A 14,456-nucleotide genomic window follows, 5' to 3' on the forward strand; every position below is an offset into this window, starting at 1 on the left:
TAGAAAACCATGATGAAAGATCCTCTTGACATTATATGGTGGTAAAGATCAGAGCTGAATGTGTAGAAGCATGATCTTCAAACCACCAGTGGATGCCTTGTGAGTTCCACCATCAGCTGATGGATGTAGACCTTTCAAACGTAATTCCATACAGTTGAATGGTTGTTAGCTTATTTTTCAGCAAGAAATGCAAGACTAATAAGCTTAGAGGTCAACAAAACTTCCTGTGAGACTTGACGTCATTCAAATGATAAAATCCTGCAGCCAAGGCCTTATGACATAAAAAAATGAGAACAGTCAGCTGGTGGAAAGGCAGAAGGCTCCAGTGGCGCAATCGGTCAGCACGCGGTACTTATAAGGCAGTACAAGTTGAGCAATGCCGAGGTTGTGAGTTCGAGCCTCACCTGGAGCAGGTAACCTTTAGATTCACGAGGTCAAGGCAGAAAATAGAAAACCAGGAATGAAAGATCCTCTTGACATTAATATGGTGGTAAAGATCAGAGCTGAATGTGTAGAAGCATGATCTTCAAACCACCAGTGGATGGCTCTGTGAGTTCCACCATCATCTGATGGATGTAAGACCTTTCAAACGTAATTCCATAGAGTTGAATGGTTGTTAGTTTTTTTTTCAGCAAGAAAAGCTTACAGCTAATAAGCTTACAGGTCAACAAAACTTCCTGTGATGCTTGACGTCATTCAAATGATAAAATACTGCAGCCAAGTTCTTATGACATCAAAAAAATAAGGACAGTCAGCTGGTGGTACAGAAGTAGGCTCCAGTGGCGCAATCGGTCAGCGCGCGGTACTTATAAGGCAGTACAAGTTGAGCAATGCCGAGGTTGTGAGTTCGAGCCTCACCTGGAGCAGGTAACCTTTAGATGTCACGAGGTCAAGGCAGAAAATAGAAAACCATGATGAAAGATTCTCTTTGACATTAATATGGTGGTAAAGATCAGAGCTGAATGTGTAGAAGCATGATCTTCAAACTACCAGTGGATGCCTTGTGAGTTCCACCATCATCTGATGGATGTAGACCTTTCAAACGTAATTCCATACAGTTGAATGGTTGTTAGCTTATTTTTCAGCAAGAAATGCAAGACTAATAAGCTTAGAGGTCAACAAAACTTCCTGTAAGACTTGACGTCATTCAAATGATAAAATACTGCAGCCAAGGCCTTATGACATCAAAAAATAAGAACAGTCAGCTGGTGGTACAGCAGTAGGCTCCAGTGGCGCAATCGGTCAGCGCGCGGTACTTACAAGGCAGTACAAGTTGAGCAATGCCGAGGTTGTGAGTTCGAGCCTCACCTGGAGCAGGTAACCTTTAGATGTCACGAGGTCAGGGCGGAAAATAGAAAACCATGATGAAAGATCCTCTTTGACATTAATATGGTGGTAAAGATCAGAGCTGAATGTGTAGAAGCATGATCTTCAAACCACCAGTGGATGCCTTGTGAGTTCCACCATCATCTGATGGATGTAGACCTTTCAAACGTAATTCCATACAGTTGAATGGTTGTTAGCTTATTTTTCAGCAAGAAATGCAAGACTAATAAGCTTAGAGGTCAACAAAACTTCCTGTAAGACTTGACCGTCATTCAAATGATAAAATACTGCAGCCAAGGCCTTATGACATCAAAAAATAAGAACAGTCAGCTGGTGGTACAGCAGTAGGCTCCAGTGGCGCAATCGGTCAGCGCGCGGTACTTACAAGGCAGTACAAGTTGAGCAATGCCGAGGTTGTGAGTTCGAGCCTCACCTGGAGCAGGTAACCTTTAGATGTCACGAGGTCAGGGCGGAAAATAGAAAACCATGATGAAAGATCCTCTTTGACATTAATATGGTGGTAAAGATCAGAGCTGAATGTGTAGAAGCATGATCTTCAAACCACCAGTGGATGGCTTGTGAGTTCCACCATCATCTGATGGATGTAAGACCTTTCAAACGTAATTCCATACAGTTGAATGGTTGTTAGTTTATTTTTCAGCAAGAAATGCAAGACTAATAAGCTTAGAGGTCAACAAAACTTCCTGTAAGACTTGACGTCATTCAAATGATAAAATACTGCAGCCAAGGCCTTATGACATCAAAAAATAATAACAGTCAGCTGGTGGTACAGCAGTAGGCTCCAGTGGCGCAATCGGTCAGCGCGCGGTACTTACAAGGCAGTACAAGTTGAGCAATGCCGAGGTTGTGAGTTCGAGCCTCACCTGGAGCAGGTAACCTTTAGATGTCACGAGGTCAGGGCGGAAAATAGAAAACCATGATGAAAGATCCTCTTTGACATTAATATGGTGGTAAAGATCAGAGCTGAATGTGTAGAAGCATGATCTTCAAACCACCAGTGGATGGCTTGTGAGTTCCACCATCATCTGATGGATGTAAGACCTTTCAAACGTAATTCCATACAGTTGAATGGTTGTTAGTTTATTTTTCAGCAAGAAATGCAAGACTAATAAGCTTAGAGGTCAACAAAACTTCCTGTAAGACTTGACGTCATTCAAATGATAAAATACTGCAGCCAAGGCCTAATGACATAAAAAAATAAGAACAGTCAGCTGGTGGAAAGGCAGTAGGCTCCAGTGGCGCAATCGGTCAGCACGCGGTACTTATAAGGCAGTACAAGTTGAGCAATGCCGAGGTTGTGAGTTCGAGCCTCACCTGGAGCAGGTAACCTTTAGATGTCACGAGGTCAAGGCAGAAAATAGAAAACCAGGATGAAAGATCCTCTTTGACATTAATATGGTGGTAAAGATCAGAGCTGAATGTGTAGAAGCATGATCTTCAAACCACCAGTGGATGGCTTGTGAGTTCCACCATCATCTGATGGATGTAAGACCTTTCAAACGTAATTCCATAGAGTTGAATGGTTGTTAGTTTTTTTTTCAGCAAGAAAAGCTTACAGCTAATAAGCTTACAGGTCAACAAAACTTCCTGTGATGCTTGACGTCATTCAAATGATAAAATACTGCAGCCAAGTTCTTATGACATAAAAAAAATAAGGACAGTCAGCTGGTGGTACAGAAGTACGGTCCAGTGGCGCAATCGGTCACCGCGCGGTACTTATAAGGCAGTACAAGTTGAGCAATGACGAGGTTGTGAGTTCGAGCCTCACCTGGAGCAGGTAACCTTTAGATGTCACGAGGTCAGGGCGGAAAATAGAAAACCATGATGAAAGATCCTCTTTGACATTAATATGGTGGTAAAGATCAGAGCTGAATGTGTAGAAGCATGATCTTCAAACCACCAGTGGATGCCTTGTGAGTTCCACCATCATCTGATGGATGTAGACCTTTCAAACGTAATTCCATACAGTTGAATGGTTGTTAGCTTATTTTTCAGCAAGAAATGCAAGACTAATAAGCTTAGAGGTCAACAAAACTTCCTGTAAGACTTGACGTCATTCAAATGATAAAATACTGCAGCCAAGGCCTTATGACATAAAAAAATAAGAACAGTCAGCTGGTGGAAAGGCAGTAGGCTCCAGTGGCGCAATCGGTCAGCACGCGGTACTTATAAGGCAGTACAAGTTGAGCAATGCCGAGGTTGTGAGTTCGAGCCTCACCTGGAGCAGGTAACCTTTAGATGTCACGAGGTCAAGGCAGAAAATAGAAAACCAGGATGAAAGATCCTCTTTGACATTAATATGGTGGTAAAGATCAGAGCTGAATGTGTTGAAGCATGATCTTCAAACCACCAGTGGATGGCTTGTGAGTTCCACCATCATCTGATGGATGTAAGACCTTTCAAACGTAATTCCATAGAGTTGAATGGTTGTTAGTTTTTTTTTCAGCAAGAAAAGCTTACAGCTAATAAGCTTACAGGTCAACAAAACTTCCTGTGATGCTTGACGTCATTCAAATGATAAAATACTGCAGCCAAGTTCTTATGACATCAAAAAAATAAGGACAGTCAGCTGGTGGTACAGAAGTAGGCTCCAGTGGCGCAATCGGTCAGCGCGCGGTACTTATAAGGCAGTACAAGTTGAGCAATGCCGAGGTTGTGAGTTCGATCCTCACCTGGAGCAGGTAACCTTTAGATGTCACAAGGTCAAGGCAGAAAATAGAAAACCAAGATGAAAGATCCTCTTTGACATTAATATGGTGGTAAAGATCAGAGCTGAATGTGAAGAAGCATGATCTTCAAACCACCAGTGGAAGGTTTGTGAGTTCCACCATCATCTGATGGATGTAAGACCTTTCAAACGTAATTCCATACAGTTGAATGGTTATTAGTTTATTTTTCAGCAAGAAAAGCTTACAGCTAATAAGCTTACAGGTCAACAAAACTTCCTGTGGTGCTTGACGTCATTCAAATGATAAAATACTGCAGCCAAGTTCTTATGACATAAAAAAAATAAGGACAGTCAGCTGGTGGTACAGAAGTACGGTCCAGTGGCGCAATCGGTCACCGCGCGGTACTTATAAGGCAGTACAAGTTGAGCAATGCCGAGGTTGTGAGTTCGAGCCTCACCTGGAGCAGGTAACCTTTAGATGTCACGAGGTCAGGGCGGAAAATAGAAAACCATGATGAAAGATCCTCTTTGACATTAATATGGTGGTAAAGATCAGAGCTGAATGTGTAGAAGCATGATCTTCAAACCACCAGTGGATGCCTTGTGAGTTCCACCATCATCTGATGGATGTAGACCTTTCAAACGTAATTCCATACAGTTGAATGGTTGTTAGCTTATTTTTCAGCAAGAAATGCAAGACTAATAAGCTTAGAGGTCAACAAAACTTCCTGTAAGACTTGACGTCATTCAAATGATAAAATACTGCAGCCAAGGCCTTATGACATCAAAAAATAATAACAGTCAGCTGGTGGTACAGCAGTAGGCTCCAGTGGCGCAATCGGTCAGCGCGCGGTACTTATAAGGCAGTACAAGTTGAGCAATGCCGAGGTTGTGAGTTCGAGCCTCACCTGGAGCAGGTAACCTTTAGATGTCACGAGGTCAAGGCAGAAAATAGAAAACCAGGATGAAAGATCCTCTTTGACATTAATATGGTGGTAAAGATCAGAGCTGAATGTGTAGAAGCATGATCTTCAAACCACCAGTGGAAGGTTTGTGAGTTCCACCATCATCTGATGGATGTAAGACCTTTCAAACGTAATTCCATACAGTTGAATGGTTATTAGTTTATTTTTCAGCAAGAAAAGCTTACAGCTAATAAGCTTACAGGTCAACAAAACTTCCTGTGATGCTTGACGTCATTCAAATGATAAAATACTGCAGCCAAGTTCTTATGACATAAAAAAAATAAGGACAGTCAGCTGGTGGTACAGAAGTACGGTCCAGTGGCGCAATCGGTCACCGCGCGGTACTTATAAGGCAGTACAAGTTGAGCAATGCCGAGGTTGTGAGTTCGAGCCTCACCTGGAGCAGGTAACCTTTAGATGTCACGAGGTCAAGGCAGAAAATAGAAAACCAGGATGAAAGATCCTCTTTGACATTAATATGGTGGTAAAGATCAGAGCTGAATGTGTAGAAGCATGATCTTCAAACCACCAGATGTAAGACCTTTCAAACGTAATTCCATATAGTTGAATGGTTGTTAGCTTATTTTTCAGCAAGAAAATCTTACAGCTAATAAGCTTACAGGTCAACAAAACTTCCTGTAAGGCTTGACGTCATTCAAATGATAAAATACTGCAGCCAATGCCGTATGACATTAAAAAAATAAAAACAGTCAGCTGGTGGTACAGAAGTAGGCTCCAGTGGCGCAATCGGTCAGCGCGCGGTACTTATAAGGCAGTACAAGTTGAGCAATGCCGAGGTTGTGAGTTCGAGCCTCACCTGGAGCAGGTAACCTTTAGATGTCAAGAGGTCAAGGCAGAAAATAGAAAACCATGATGAAAAATCCTCTTTGACATTAATATGGTGGTAAAGATCAGAGCTGAATGTGTAGAAGCATGATCTTCAAACCACCAGTGCACAGCGGGTGAGTTTTTTAAAGAAAGTATTAGTATATTTTATCATGAATGTTTTAGCTAAAAGGCTTGTTCAAAATGTTGTGTGTAAAATGTGTGTAGGTTTGATTTTGGAAAAACACTTAGTGAGCCGAGAATGTGAAACCAGATGCCTCACGTGATGTTTTTCTGACATAAGGAGAAAGCGGGTTGTAAAATGACTGGTTGCTAGGCAGAAGTAAAATTCAGCTGAAGTGCACTTATCTTAAGTGTATCCCAGCATCCTGACTGTCATACTGTGTAAACATTGTGTTTGAATAAAGGGACTTGTTTTCGGAGAGGACGACAGACAGACCCTGGTTAAGGTGACTGCTCTCCGTCGGGGCCCTGATCGTAAACAGTCCAGTTCACTTACATGCTGGGTGGTGTCTTTAATCTGCTAACTAACTGTTTAGGGTATTTTCCCTGACAGAGTTCCACCATCATCTGATGGGATGTAAGGCCTTTCAAACGTAATTCTATACAGTTGAATGGTTGTTAGTTGATTTTTCAGCAAGAAATGCATGATCTTCAAACCACCAGTGGATGGCTTGTGAGTTCCACCATCATCTGATGGATGTAAGACCTTTCAAACGTAATTCCATACATACATACATACAATGACTTGACGTCATTCAAATGATAAAATACTGCAGCCAAGGCCATATGACATAAAAAAAGGAAAAGCAGTCAGCTGGTGGTACAGAAGTAGGCTCCAGTGGCGCAATCGGTCAGCGCGCGGTACTTATAAGGCAGTACAAGTTGAGCAATGCCGAGGTTCTGAGTTCAAGCCTCACCTGGAGCAGGTAACCTTTAGATGTCACGTCATTCAAATGATAAAATACTGCAGCCAAGGCCTTATGACATCAAAAAATAAGAACAGTCAGCTGGTGCTACAGCAGTAGGCTCCAGTGGCGCAATCGGTCAGCGCGCGGTACTTATAAGGCAGTACAAGTTGAGCAATGCCGAGGTTGTGAGTTCAAGCCTCACCTGGAGCAGGTCATATTTAGATGTCACTAGGGCATGACAAGAATTAAGCACTAAACTCAATTGCGTTGATATAACCACAGTGGAATACAATGGACACATCTACATTCTTCAACAGTACCTTCACCTCTGCACCGGTGAAGTTAGGTCAGCTTCTACTCAACTCTCCACTTTGACATGATTTTGATCTGTCTGAAATTGCTTTCACGTTGCCTTTTGAGTCTTTGGATTGTGCACTTGTCTCTTCAGTTGCATGCCCTTATAAGGAGCTGGCGGGTGTTTCTGTATGAAAATTCATGTGTACGACAACGCATAATTAACATAAGAATCAGTGCAGAGCTACAGACACTTTTGCGGTTGAAGAACACATTTCCATACATTCATGTATCCGGCGGAGATATTTTCTTAGGTTGGTCTTTCGAAGTCCTTAAGTAGATATATAAGAAGACACTTAAGACAATTTTCCAGAATGAGGCCCATTGTACTATAGCTAATTTGATTGAGACAAAGTCTCCCTGTCTGCTGACATTCACACCTTTCATATCTAGGTAGACCCCATACTGCTCCCTTTCCTATAACGCCCCCACTTTACACCTTCAACTAGACCCCCAGACACACCCATTATGTTAAGTTGTGTATTCTACCTGACTATAACTGAAATGTAACTTGTATGCTGAGTGTGTTTTGTCGGAGAAAGAACATCTTACAAAGCAGGGAACTAAGGTTCTGTTGTGGGTTTGCCGTGTGAAGACACCAAGCGCTACGTGTGGTGAGAGAACAGAGCAAGTAGCATTTCACAACCTAAGACATGTTCTATCTTTATCTGTCATCAGTGGTCAATGTAAGGTTGTGTTTCTCTGCTTAAGTGGCTTGGCAAGTGGTAACATATATCACACTGATTTAAGATAAGGCTGAGCGTGTACTTCCTTTGAGTGCTTCCTCTGTCACTGCTATCAGTAGAATACATATCAGCAAGTGTGCTCTGTTGAGGTCCACAACTTTGGGTCCCTAGAAGTACTTTTTAAACAAGCGACATTGTGACATTGATGAAGTGACACAGTGACATTGACCAGAAACAAAGTGACACAGTCTACATCCAGAAACACCAGCACCTTAAAAACATTCAGGACTTTTAAAAACATTTCACAAAAACTCACTCCCCTCTGTGTCCCATTTTATTCCTAAGAAGTCATACGTTAGACACTACGTACTAAACACGTATTACTTACTTCATCATTACCACAATGCACTGATTTACATAGGTGACTGTAAAGTGTGACTACATATAGTTTGGCTCTAAGTTTGATATGTTGTTTACACAGTGCAAGTCCTGTGGAATAGCTTTTCTCAAGAGACTATGGGCGGCTCTTAAACAAATAAATGTAACCAAGAACAGAGGCAGCTGCTTACTCTAATTAATGACTAATTTTGTTGCGGAGGGCATATTTAACTGCAGGCCATGAAGTGTTCAGTGTGTCCCTCCACCCTGTAACTGTGTAGAGCAGGCACATGCTTCTCTAAATGTCTCTTTAAATCGTTTCTCCGTCACCGTTAGTCTTCAGGCCAGAAAAGGTAAGAGAGGATCAAGAGATCAGATGTCCACCCCACCCCCAAAAGCTGTTCTGTATCTGTAACTATTGGAAAGTGATGACAAGAAATCATAAGCGTGCACTTCCTTTGAGCGCTTCCTCTGTCACTATCAGTAGAATACATATCAGTATGTGTGCTCTGTTTAGGCCCACAACATTTAGGGTTGCTAGCAGTACTTCTTCTGATGTATGTTTTTCCATAAGTCTGTGTCATCCAAGTAACTTGTTAAGGAATGCATGTATCTATAGGTTAAGAGGGTTGCCTATTGGGCATCCTCAGAGGAAGTGATAAAAAGTGCCACTATTGCATCGATATATTGTTATCCATCACAAAACAACATATAAAACATAACGAGTAATCAGATGTCCACCCCACCTCCAAATGCTGTTCTGTATCTTGTCTGTATCTGGACAGGCCAAGTATGTATTTATATAGCTGTTCCAACGGCCCAAAAAAGTATCACCAATCCCAGGAAGACACCCATTCCCATACTTCCCAGGCTGCATCCGCTAGCATAGCAACAGCCAATGAAATGAATGGAAGTGCTGAAGAATGTTCCTGGTTTCCATGTACTTTCAACTCATATGAATTCCTCCCCCACAAGGATGTATGACATTTACGCCACCTTCATTAACTCACTGATGGTCTGCAAGAGCCTTCCTGTCTGCTGACATTCATACCTTTCATATCTAGGTAGACCCCATACTGTTACCCTTCCTATAATGCCCCCACCTTACACCTTGAACTAGACCCCCAGACACACCCATTATGTTAAGTTGTGTATTTTATCTTCCTTTAACTGAAATATAACTTGTATAGTACATTGTTTTGGAGAAAGGGCATCTTACGAAACACAGAGAAGTTAGGCTCTGCTGTGGGAGAAAGAGAGAGAGGGGGGATGGGAGAGAGAGAGAGATAGAAGGGATGGGAGAGAGAGAGAGAGAGAAAAAAAGAGAGAGAGGGGAAGGGGAGAAAGAGAGAGAGATGTAGAAAGAGAGAGAGAGGGAGAGGGAGAGAGAGAGGAAGAGAGTGAGAGGGAGAGAGAAAGAGAGAGAGAGGGAGAGAGAGAGGAAGAGAGTGAGAGGGAGAGAGAAAGAGAGAGAGACGTGTAAGAGAGAGACACCAGCTGCTATGAGGGAGAGGGAGAGTAGAAAGAGAGAGTTGAGAGAGAACGAGAGAGAGAGAAAGAGGGAGAGAGAGAGAGAGTAGAGAGAGAGAGAGAGAGAGAAAGAGACACCAGCTGCTACGTGTGGTGAGAGAGCAGAGCAAGGAGGGAGTCTGCAACATTGAGGAGACATCGCAGCTTTTGAGGACAAAGCCAACACAGAAGAGAAACTACGCTATCTCTTAATCATCTCCTCTCTCTCTCTCTCTCCCCACCGTAGTGTGTTGCGTGTCCTTATGGTCTGTTGCATAGAATAAACGGAGACTCTCGCATTCCATCGAGTCCTTTTCTAAATCATGCAACGGTAACTAACGTCAGAGGTAAAATGGAGGTCTGTTATGTTGTAGTATAACAGTGGTCAGTTGGCATTTCCACCCAGGTTCAACGAATCGTTCAGTGCCAATCCATTACTTTCTTCATGTCTGTATACAGCACTAGCTCCATGATTTCAACACCCTGGAATCATAAACAGACCCACATACCTGTGTAAGTGTGTTTCACTTAGCTGCTAATAAGAAAGACAAATGGATTCGCCAGCAATATTTTATTTGGTCTGTTGCTTATTACAAGCATACACAAAACCAAGCAATTTTTTGCGATTAAAATCATGATTTAGGAAAACAGCATCATGACATGAAATATATGAACTAGGTTTACCTAAAAGCTTAAGCTTGTATTACAGTTTGGCCCTAAGTGACCCTAAGAGATACTCTGTTGAATATACACCACAGAGTATCACAAATGTCTGAACCAATGTAATAATATCTTTATTATATGCCTGCAATATCTCCACACTAGCATAACAAACAGAATTCCCATTCCCATTCTCTACTCAGGCTGTGTCCAATAACCCATAGACATTGTAATGCATGATTTCAGCGACAGACTTGAGGGGTCGTCCACATCAGGATAGTGCAGAAAGCTGAGCATGTGCAGGAGAATCCACTGGCTTTAGTCTCCCTGGCGTGGTTTCTTCACCCTCTGAAAATGCAAGACACCAAAAGAGCCCTGTAAACATTTGGTTCACATGGAAAATACCGTAGGCTACTGTTGCATTACCTGTTGTTCATGACATTGGTGGAGACACTGGTGAGATCCTTGTTTTGGAGCCACAAGATTTAAACTTTCAGTTCCTTGAGTCATCTTTAAGTTTAGACCTCTGAATATTGCAAGAGATATAACATCTTATGAGTAAGCTACCTTCAAATGTAAATGTGTAACTTACAGTGAGAGCATCATACTCTGCAGGGCTTGTGGTCTTGGGGTCTAGGGCTGCGTATGTGCCATCTTCATCCTCAGGTTGGGACCCCTAAACAAACAGCAGCAGAAACCGAATATAATCGAATATAATCATTAGCGCTTCTGCTAAAAACACAATCATAATTAAACACAGTTACCGGTGATAAGAAATACTCTTCTCTGATTGGAAGGCAGGTGTCCCATTATTTCTTCATTCTTTGAATGGTAACTATAAGAACCATAGTAAATAATGGTTGATTGAAAAGCTGCCCATCGATAGAGGCTACTACAGTGAGTGTGTGATGAACAAAATCAACTCTCAATTTGCCAAGTGGTGCAAATGTGATCAATTCCATAGTTGAATAACATGTTATCTGGAGAACTAGCAAGCTGGTAAGCTAGCAGGCCCAGAATCAGAAACAGCTAGGTTAGCAAGCTAAAAGATTTGGCTTGGCAACCATGGACTCAATTGCAACCAAGTAAACTATCCAATGTTATTGTTGTTCGTGTCTAAAGAAAGTAGTAGCCTACTACAAACCACAGATTATAGAGCAGCATGAAACGCTCCAGAGTCTTTGCTACAAACAGGTCGGCGATGACAGCCGCTGAGGTGTTCCTTTATACTAATATATTGGACGAGGCAGAGGCAAAGTTTCCTGACACCTTGAAGACCACACATGCATTTAAGCATGTATGCATAGCACACAAATGAAAAAAGTTGTTCTGATTAATTATTTTTTTTCTTTTTAGTTAACATCTTCATATTTAATGATGATTAGAGATAAGAGATTAGAGATATTAATTTTCTAATGTGACTGGAGAAAAGTCAAGGACATATGCTTGAAGAGAGCGAGCCAGAGAGAATACCTTTCCATCTGCAGTGTCTTTAAATGCCCATCTACAAAAAAAAGAAGAATTACCAGTTGAAGACAGTGCTTAGTAAACTTGCTGGAGTAATTACAGAAAAGCTATGGTGTGAGGTTATTTTTTCTTAAACTTTTCCTAGTTCGTCTAGTTTGTCTTTCATAGTGTAGTTGCCAGTGGATGAAACCCACCTCTTCACTTTGTAGATGATGACACCAATCAGAGCCACAGCAGCCAGAGCCCCCAGCACCCCCCCGACAGAAACCAGGATCAGCCACAGTCTGCCTGATGGTGGAAAGAGGACAGCAGTGATGAAGAGCAAAGGCATCCACCCTGCACTGAAACTCCCCATGGAGCTCTGCTCCTGATCGCAAAAATGTTTTATGTTTTACAAGAATTACACATTTCTTAAATTTTTCAGTAAAATGCAGGAAAAAACTCAATGTTATTCGCTCTCACAACATGTTTCAGTGTCCAATAAATACGTATCGGCTGTAAATGTGACACCAATGTAGTCCAAAGACTAGCGAGTCTACAACTTTGCAAACACAGCCAAACATCCATCAAGTGCGATACAAGACATAGCAAGACAGCTAATAAGTTATAACTGACTAGTGCAACAGAAAGAAGGCCAGCTCTGCATCTGACTGAATAGCTCTCGCCAACGAGTAAAAGCCTGTCCGAGACTGACTCTTGTTCTGTCTCTTGCTTGGTTATTCTCTCTTTTTCCTGTCATTGTTTTCCTCTGACATCTTCCTCGGTTTCTTTTTCACCTCTGCCATGATGTCCATACAGAGAATACGCTAGCTTCCTCTTATAGCTAGCAGAAGGGTCTAGTTGTTATTGTGTGAGGTGGTGCCATAAAGCATTACGTAGTTATGTAGGCGTACCAGGCATGCTGTTGCAGTGGCACAGACGCCAATCTCCGTATTACAGGTCAGTGTATTACCATAATGATTTTAAAGCTGTTATTAAAATTGCTACATAATATTGCTTTAAACCAACAGTACGCACTTATTTACCACCTTTTGAGGTATGTTTTCTTAGGCAACTGAACACATTACTGCTGCATCAAAGGAGTATGTGTTGAAATTAAGCTAATGAGTTTTACTGTTGCATGAATAATTCAAGAAAAACTAGGTTAAACATAAACCTCAACATGAATTTGAATAACTGTGGGAATCCTACTGAAAGCTTATCCATGTCATACACTGTACATTCTATATGGAAGCTGACACTCATTTGTCATTAAACTTTTTTTCTGAAAAGAACACAAACTTCTTAATTTCATATTCAATATCCACCGCCTCCATCACACTGAATTCATATTCAGCTGTTTTTGACCAGCATTAAAAACAGTTCAGAAGGCCTAAAGACGGCCAATATCAGTCTAATGTGAGGGAGCAAACAGGATGAAGTGTTCTTACCGGTAACTTCTATGTACATCATGCTGGAGCTTTCTTCGCCAAGTTCATTCTTTGCGACGCAGTAGTAACGTCCACTGTCCTCCAACATGATGTCACTGAATTTGTGATTCTTGTCTGATCCTATCTGTACAGATCCAGTTGCAGTCTTCTTAAACCAGGAGTGATAATACACCGGTGGGTGGGCTTCACTATTGCAGATCAGAGTCAGTGAACCGCCCTCCACTATACGACCAGAGGGACTGACTGAGACAAAGGGAGCCTTTGGTGCATCTTCAAACATAAATACATGAACAAATAAACAATCTTACTAACTAATCCAACCAATAAGTAAAGAAATCCCACATACCCACCTGTTGACCCCATCAATGTATTATTATCATGATATAGTAACCACCCTGAATGTTCCTAAGTGTGTATTATATGCAGTACTGTGCTTTGCATCCTCTTACACATACTCACATCTGACACTGAGAGTCACTGCTGGGGAGAGATCGTCCTCGTAGCCATCCACCCCACAGGAGTAGCTGCCTGCATCCTCACTGCTGACTGGGTCTAGGTACAGCGTGTTGTTGATGGTGGAGTTTTTCTTAGGCAGCGGCTGGGAGTTCTTGTACCAGACAAGTTTGGCATTCTGACGGAGGGGACAAGATGACCTGCAGGTCAAAGTGGCATTCTGTCCCTCGGTGACATTATCGGGGGTCACAGACACCATCAGCTCTGCAAATAAATAAACAAACAAACAAACAAACAATAGACAAACTAACGAATACATTTGTGGCATCAATCATACTGTGTTCCCACTCCTGCTCTAGAATACCTGGAATACCTACTATCTGGAATAGTTTTTATACTGCCCTGAATGCTGTAGATGTAAAAACAATGAGACCTTTAAGTCTTAAAGCCTCAGGGCAGTTTGCAGGAGGACGTCCTTACCTGAAGTGGTTCTGATGCTTTTCTCACAGTATGGTCCCCAGTACTGGACTGGTCCTAAAGGAGTTGCAAATCAGAGTTAAGGATCAGAGTTAATAATGATTGACAATAATCAATAATCCAATTCATCTTATATTAAATTGTATTGGTTGCTTTTAATTGGACTTAGGTTAAAATTAGTGCTGTCAAACGATTAAAATATTTAATCGCGATTAATGGCATTTATGTCATAGTTAACTCAAAATTAATCGCAATTCATCTCAAATTTTTATCTATTCTAAATGTCCCTTCATTTATTTTTTTCC

At 41.7% G+C, this 14,456-nt stretch overlaps 1 protein-coding gene and 12 non-coding genes across 13 annotated transcripts; 12 read left to right on the forward strand and 1 right to left on the reverse strand.

Moving 5' to 3' along the window:
- Nucleotides 1-319: 319 nt before the first annotated feature.
- trnai-uau lies at nucleotides 320-412 on the forward strand. The gene is given in 2 exon segments: nucleotides 320-357; nucleotides 377-412. It is a non-coding gene; the product is annotated as a tRNA-Ile (tRNA).
- A 361-nt stretch (nucleotides 413-773) lies between these two features.
- trnai-uau lies at nucleotides 774-866 on the forward strand. The gene is given in 2 exon segments: nucleotides 774-811; nucleotides 831-866. It is a non-coding gene; the product is annotated as a tRNA-Ile (tRNA).
- Nucleotides 867-1,223: 357 nt separating this feature from the next.
- trnav-uac lies at nucleotides 1,224-1,316 on the forward strand. Its single transcript is given in 2 exon segments — nucleotides 1,224-1,261; nucleotides 1,281-1,316. It is a non-coding gene; the product is annotated as a tRNA-Val (tRNA).
- A 358-nt stretch (nucleotides 1,317-1,674) lies between these two features.
- Nucleotides 1,675-1,767, forward strand: trnav-uac. The gene is given in 2 exon segments: nucleotides 1,675-1,712; nucleotides 1,732-1,767. It is a non-coding gene; the product is annotated as a tRNA-Val (tRNA).
- Nucleotides 1,768-2,125: 358 nt separating this feature from the next.
- Nucleotides 2,126-2,218, forward strand: trnav-uac. The gene is given in 2 exon segments: nucleotides 2,126-2,163; nucleotides 2,183-2,218. It is a non-coding gene; the product is annotated as a tRNA-Val (tRNA).
- Nucleotides 2,219-2,576: 358 nt separating this feature from the next.
- trnai-uau lies at nucleotides 2,577-2,669 on the forward strand. The gene is given in 2 exon segments: nucleotides 2,577-2,614; nucleotides 2,634-2,669. It is a non-coding gene; the product is annotated as a tRNA-Ile (tRNA).
- Nucleotides 2,670-3,480: 811 nt separating this feature from the next.
- trnai-uau lies at nucleotides 3,481-3,573 on the forward strand. Its single transcript is given in 2 exon segments — nucleotides 3,481-3,518; nucleotides 3,538-3,573. It is a non-coding gene; the product is annotated as a tRNA-Ile (tRNA).
- Nucleotides 3,574-3,934: 361 nt separating this feature from the next.
- trnai-uau lies at nucleotides 3,935-4,027 on the forward strand. The gene is given in 2 exon segments: nucleotides 3,935-3,972; nucleotides 3,992-4,027. It is a non-coding gene; the product is annotated as a tRNA-Ile (tRNA).
- Nucleotides 4,028-4,838: 811 nt separating this feature from the next.
- Nucleotides 4,839-4,931, forward strand: trnai-uau. The gene is given in 2 exon segments: nucleotides 4,839-4,876; nucleotides 4,896-4,931. It is a non-coding gene; the product is annotated as a tRNA-Ile (tRNA).
- Nucleotides 4,932-5,712: 781 nt separating this feature from the next.
- trnai-uau lies at nucleotides 5,713-5,805 on the forward strand. The gene is given in 2 exon segments: nucleotides 5,713-5,750; nucleotides 5,770-5,805. It is a non-coding gene; the product is annotated as a tRNA-Ile (tRNA).
- An 856-nt stretch (nucleotides 5,806-6,661) lies between these two features.
- trnai-uau lies at nucleotides 6,662-6,754 on the forward strand. The gene is given in 2 exon segments: nucleotides 6,662-6,699; nucleotides 6,719-6,754. It is a non-coding gene; the product is annotated as a tRNA-Ile (tRNA).
- Nucleotides 6,755-6,854: 100 nt separating this feature from the next.
- On the forward strand, nucleotides 6,855-6,947 carry trnai-uau. Its single transcript is given in 2 exon segments — nucleotides 6,855-6,892; nucleotides 6,912-6,947. It is a non-coding gene; the product is annotated as a tRNA-Ile (tRNA).
- A 6,085-nt stretch (nucleotides 6,948-13,032) lies between these two features.
- LOC122129853 (B-cell receptor CD22-like) lies at nucleotides 13,033-14,028 on the reverse strand. Its single transcript, XM_042704593.1, has 3 exons — nucleotides 13,681-14,028; nucleotides 13,222-13,491; nucleotides 13,033-13,127 (listed from the first exon to the last, which is right to left on the reverse strand). The coding sequence occupies exons 1-3, from the start codon at nucleotides 14,000-14,002 to the stop codon at nucleotides 13,033-13,035; spliced, it is 687 nt and encodes a 228-aa protein (XP_042560527.1). The 5' UTR covers nucleotides 14,003-14,028.
- Between the last annotated feature and the right edge of the window lie 428 nt (nucleotides 14,029-14,456).

This window comes from Clupea harengus, unplaced genomic scaffold (genome assembly GCF_900700415.2).
Source record: "Clupea harengus unplaced genomic scaffold, Ch_v2.0.2, whole genome shotgun sequence".
Taxonomy (NCBI): domain Eukaryota; kingdom Metazoa; phylum Chordata; class Actinopteri; order Clupeiformes; family Clupeidae; genus Clupea; species Clupea harengus.

Excerpts from the sequence above, each read along its gene's own strand:
- LOC122129853 (XM_042704593.1), bottom strand. The coding sequence starts at position 14,002 with ATGCCACAAATGTATTCGTTAGTTTGTCTATTGTTTGTTTGTTTGTTT. Across the intron at positions 13,492-13,680 it reads AGTGACTCTCAGTGTCAGAT|ATGCACCAAAGGCTCCCTTT; the intron begins GTGAGTATGTGT and ends TTATGTTTGAAG. Across the intron at positions 13,128-13,221 it reads GATGTACATAGAAGTTACCG|CTGAATATGAATTCAGTGTG; the intron begins GTAAGAACACTT and ends GGTCAAAAACAG.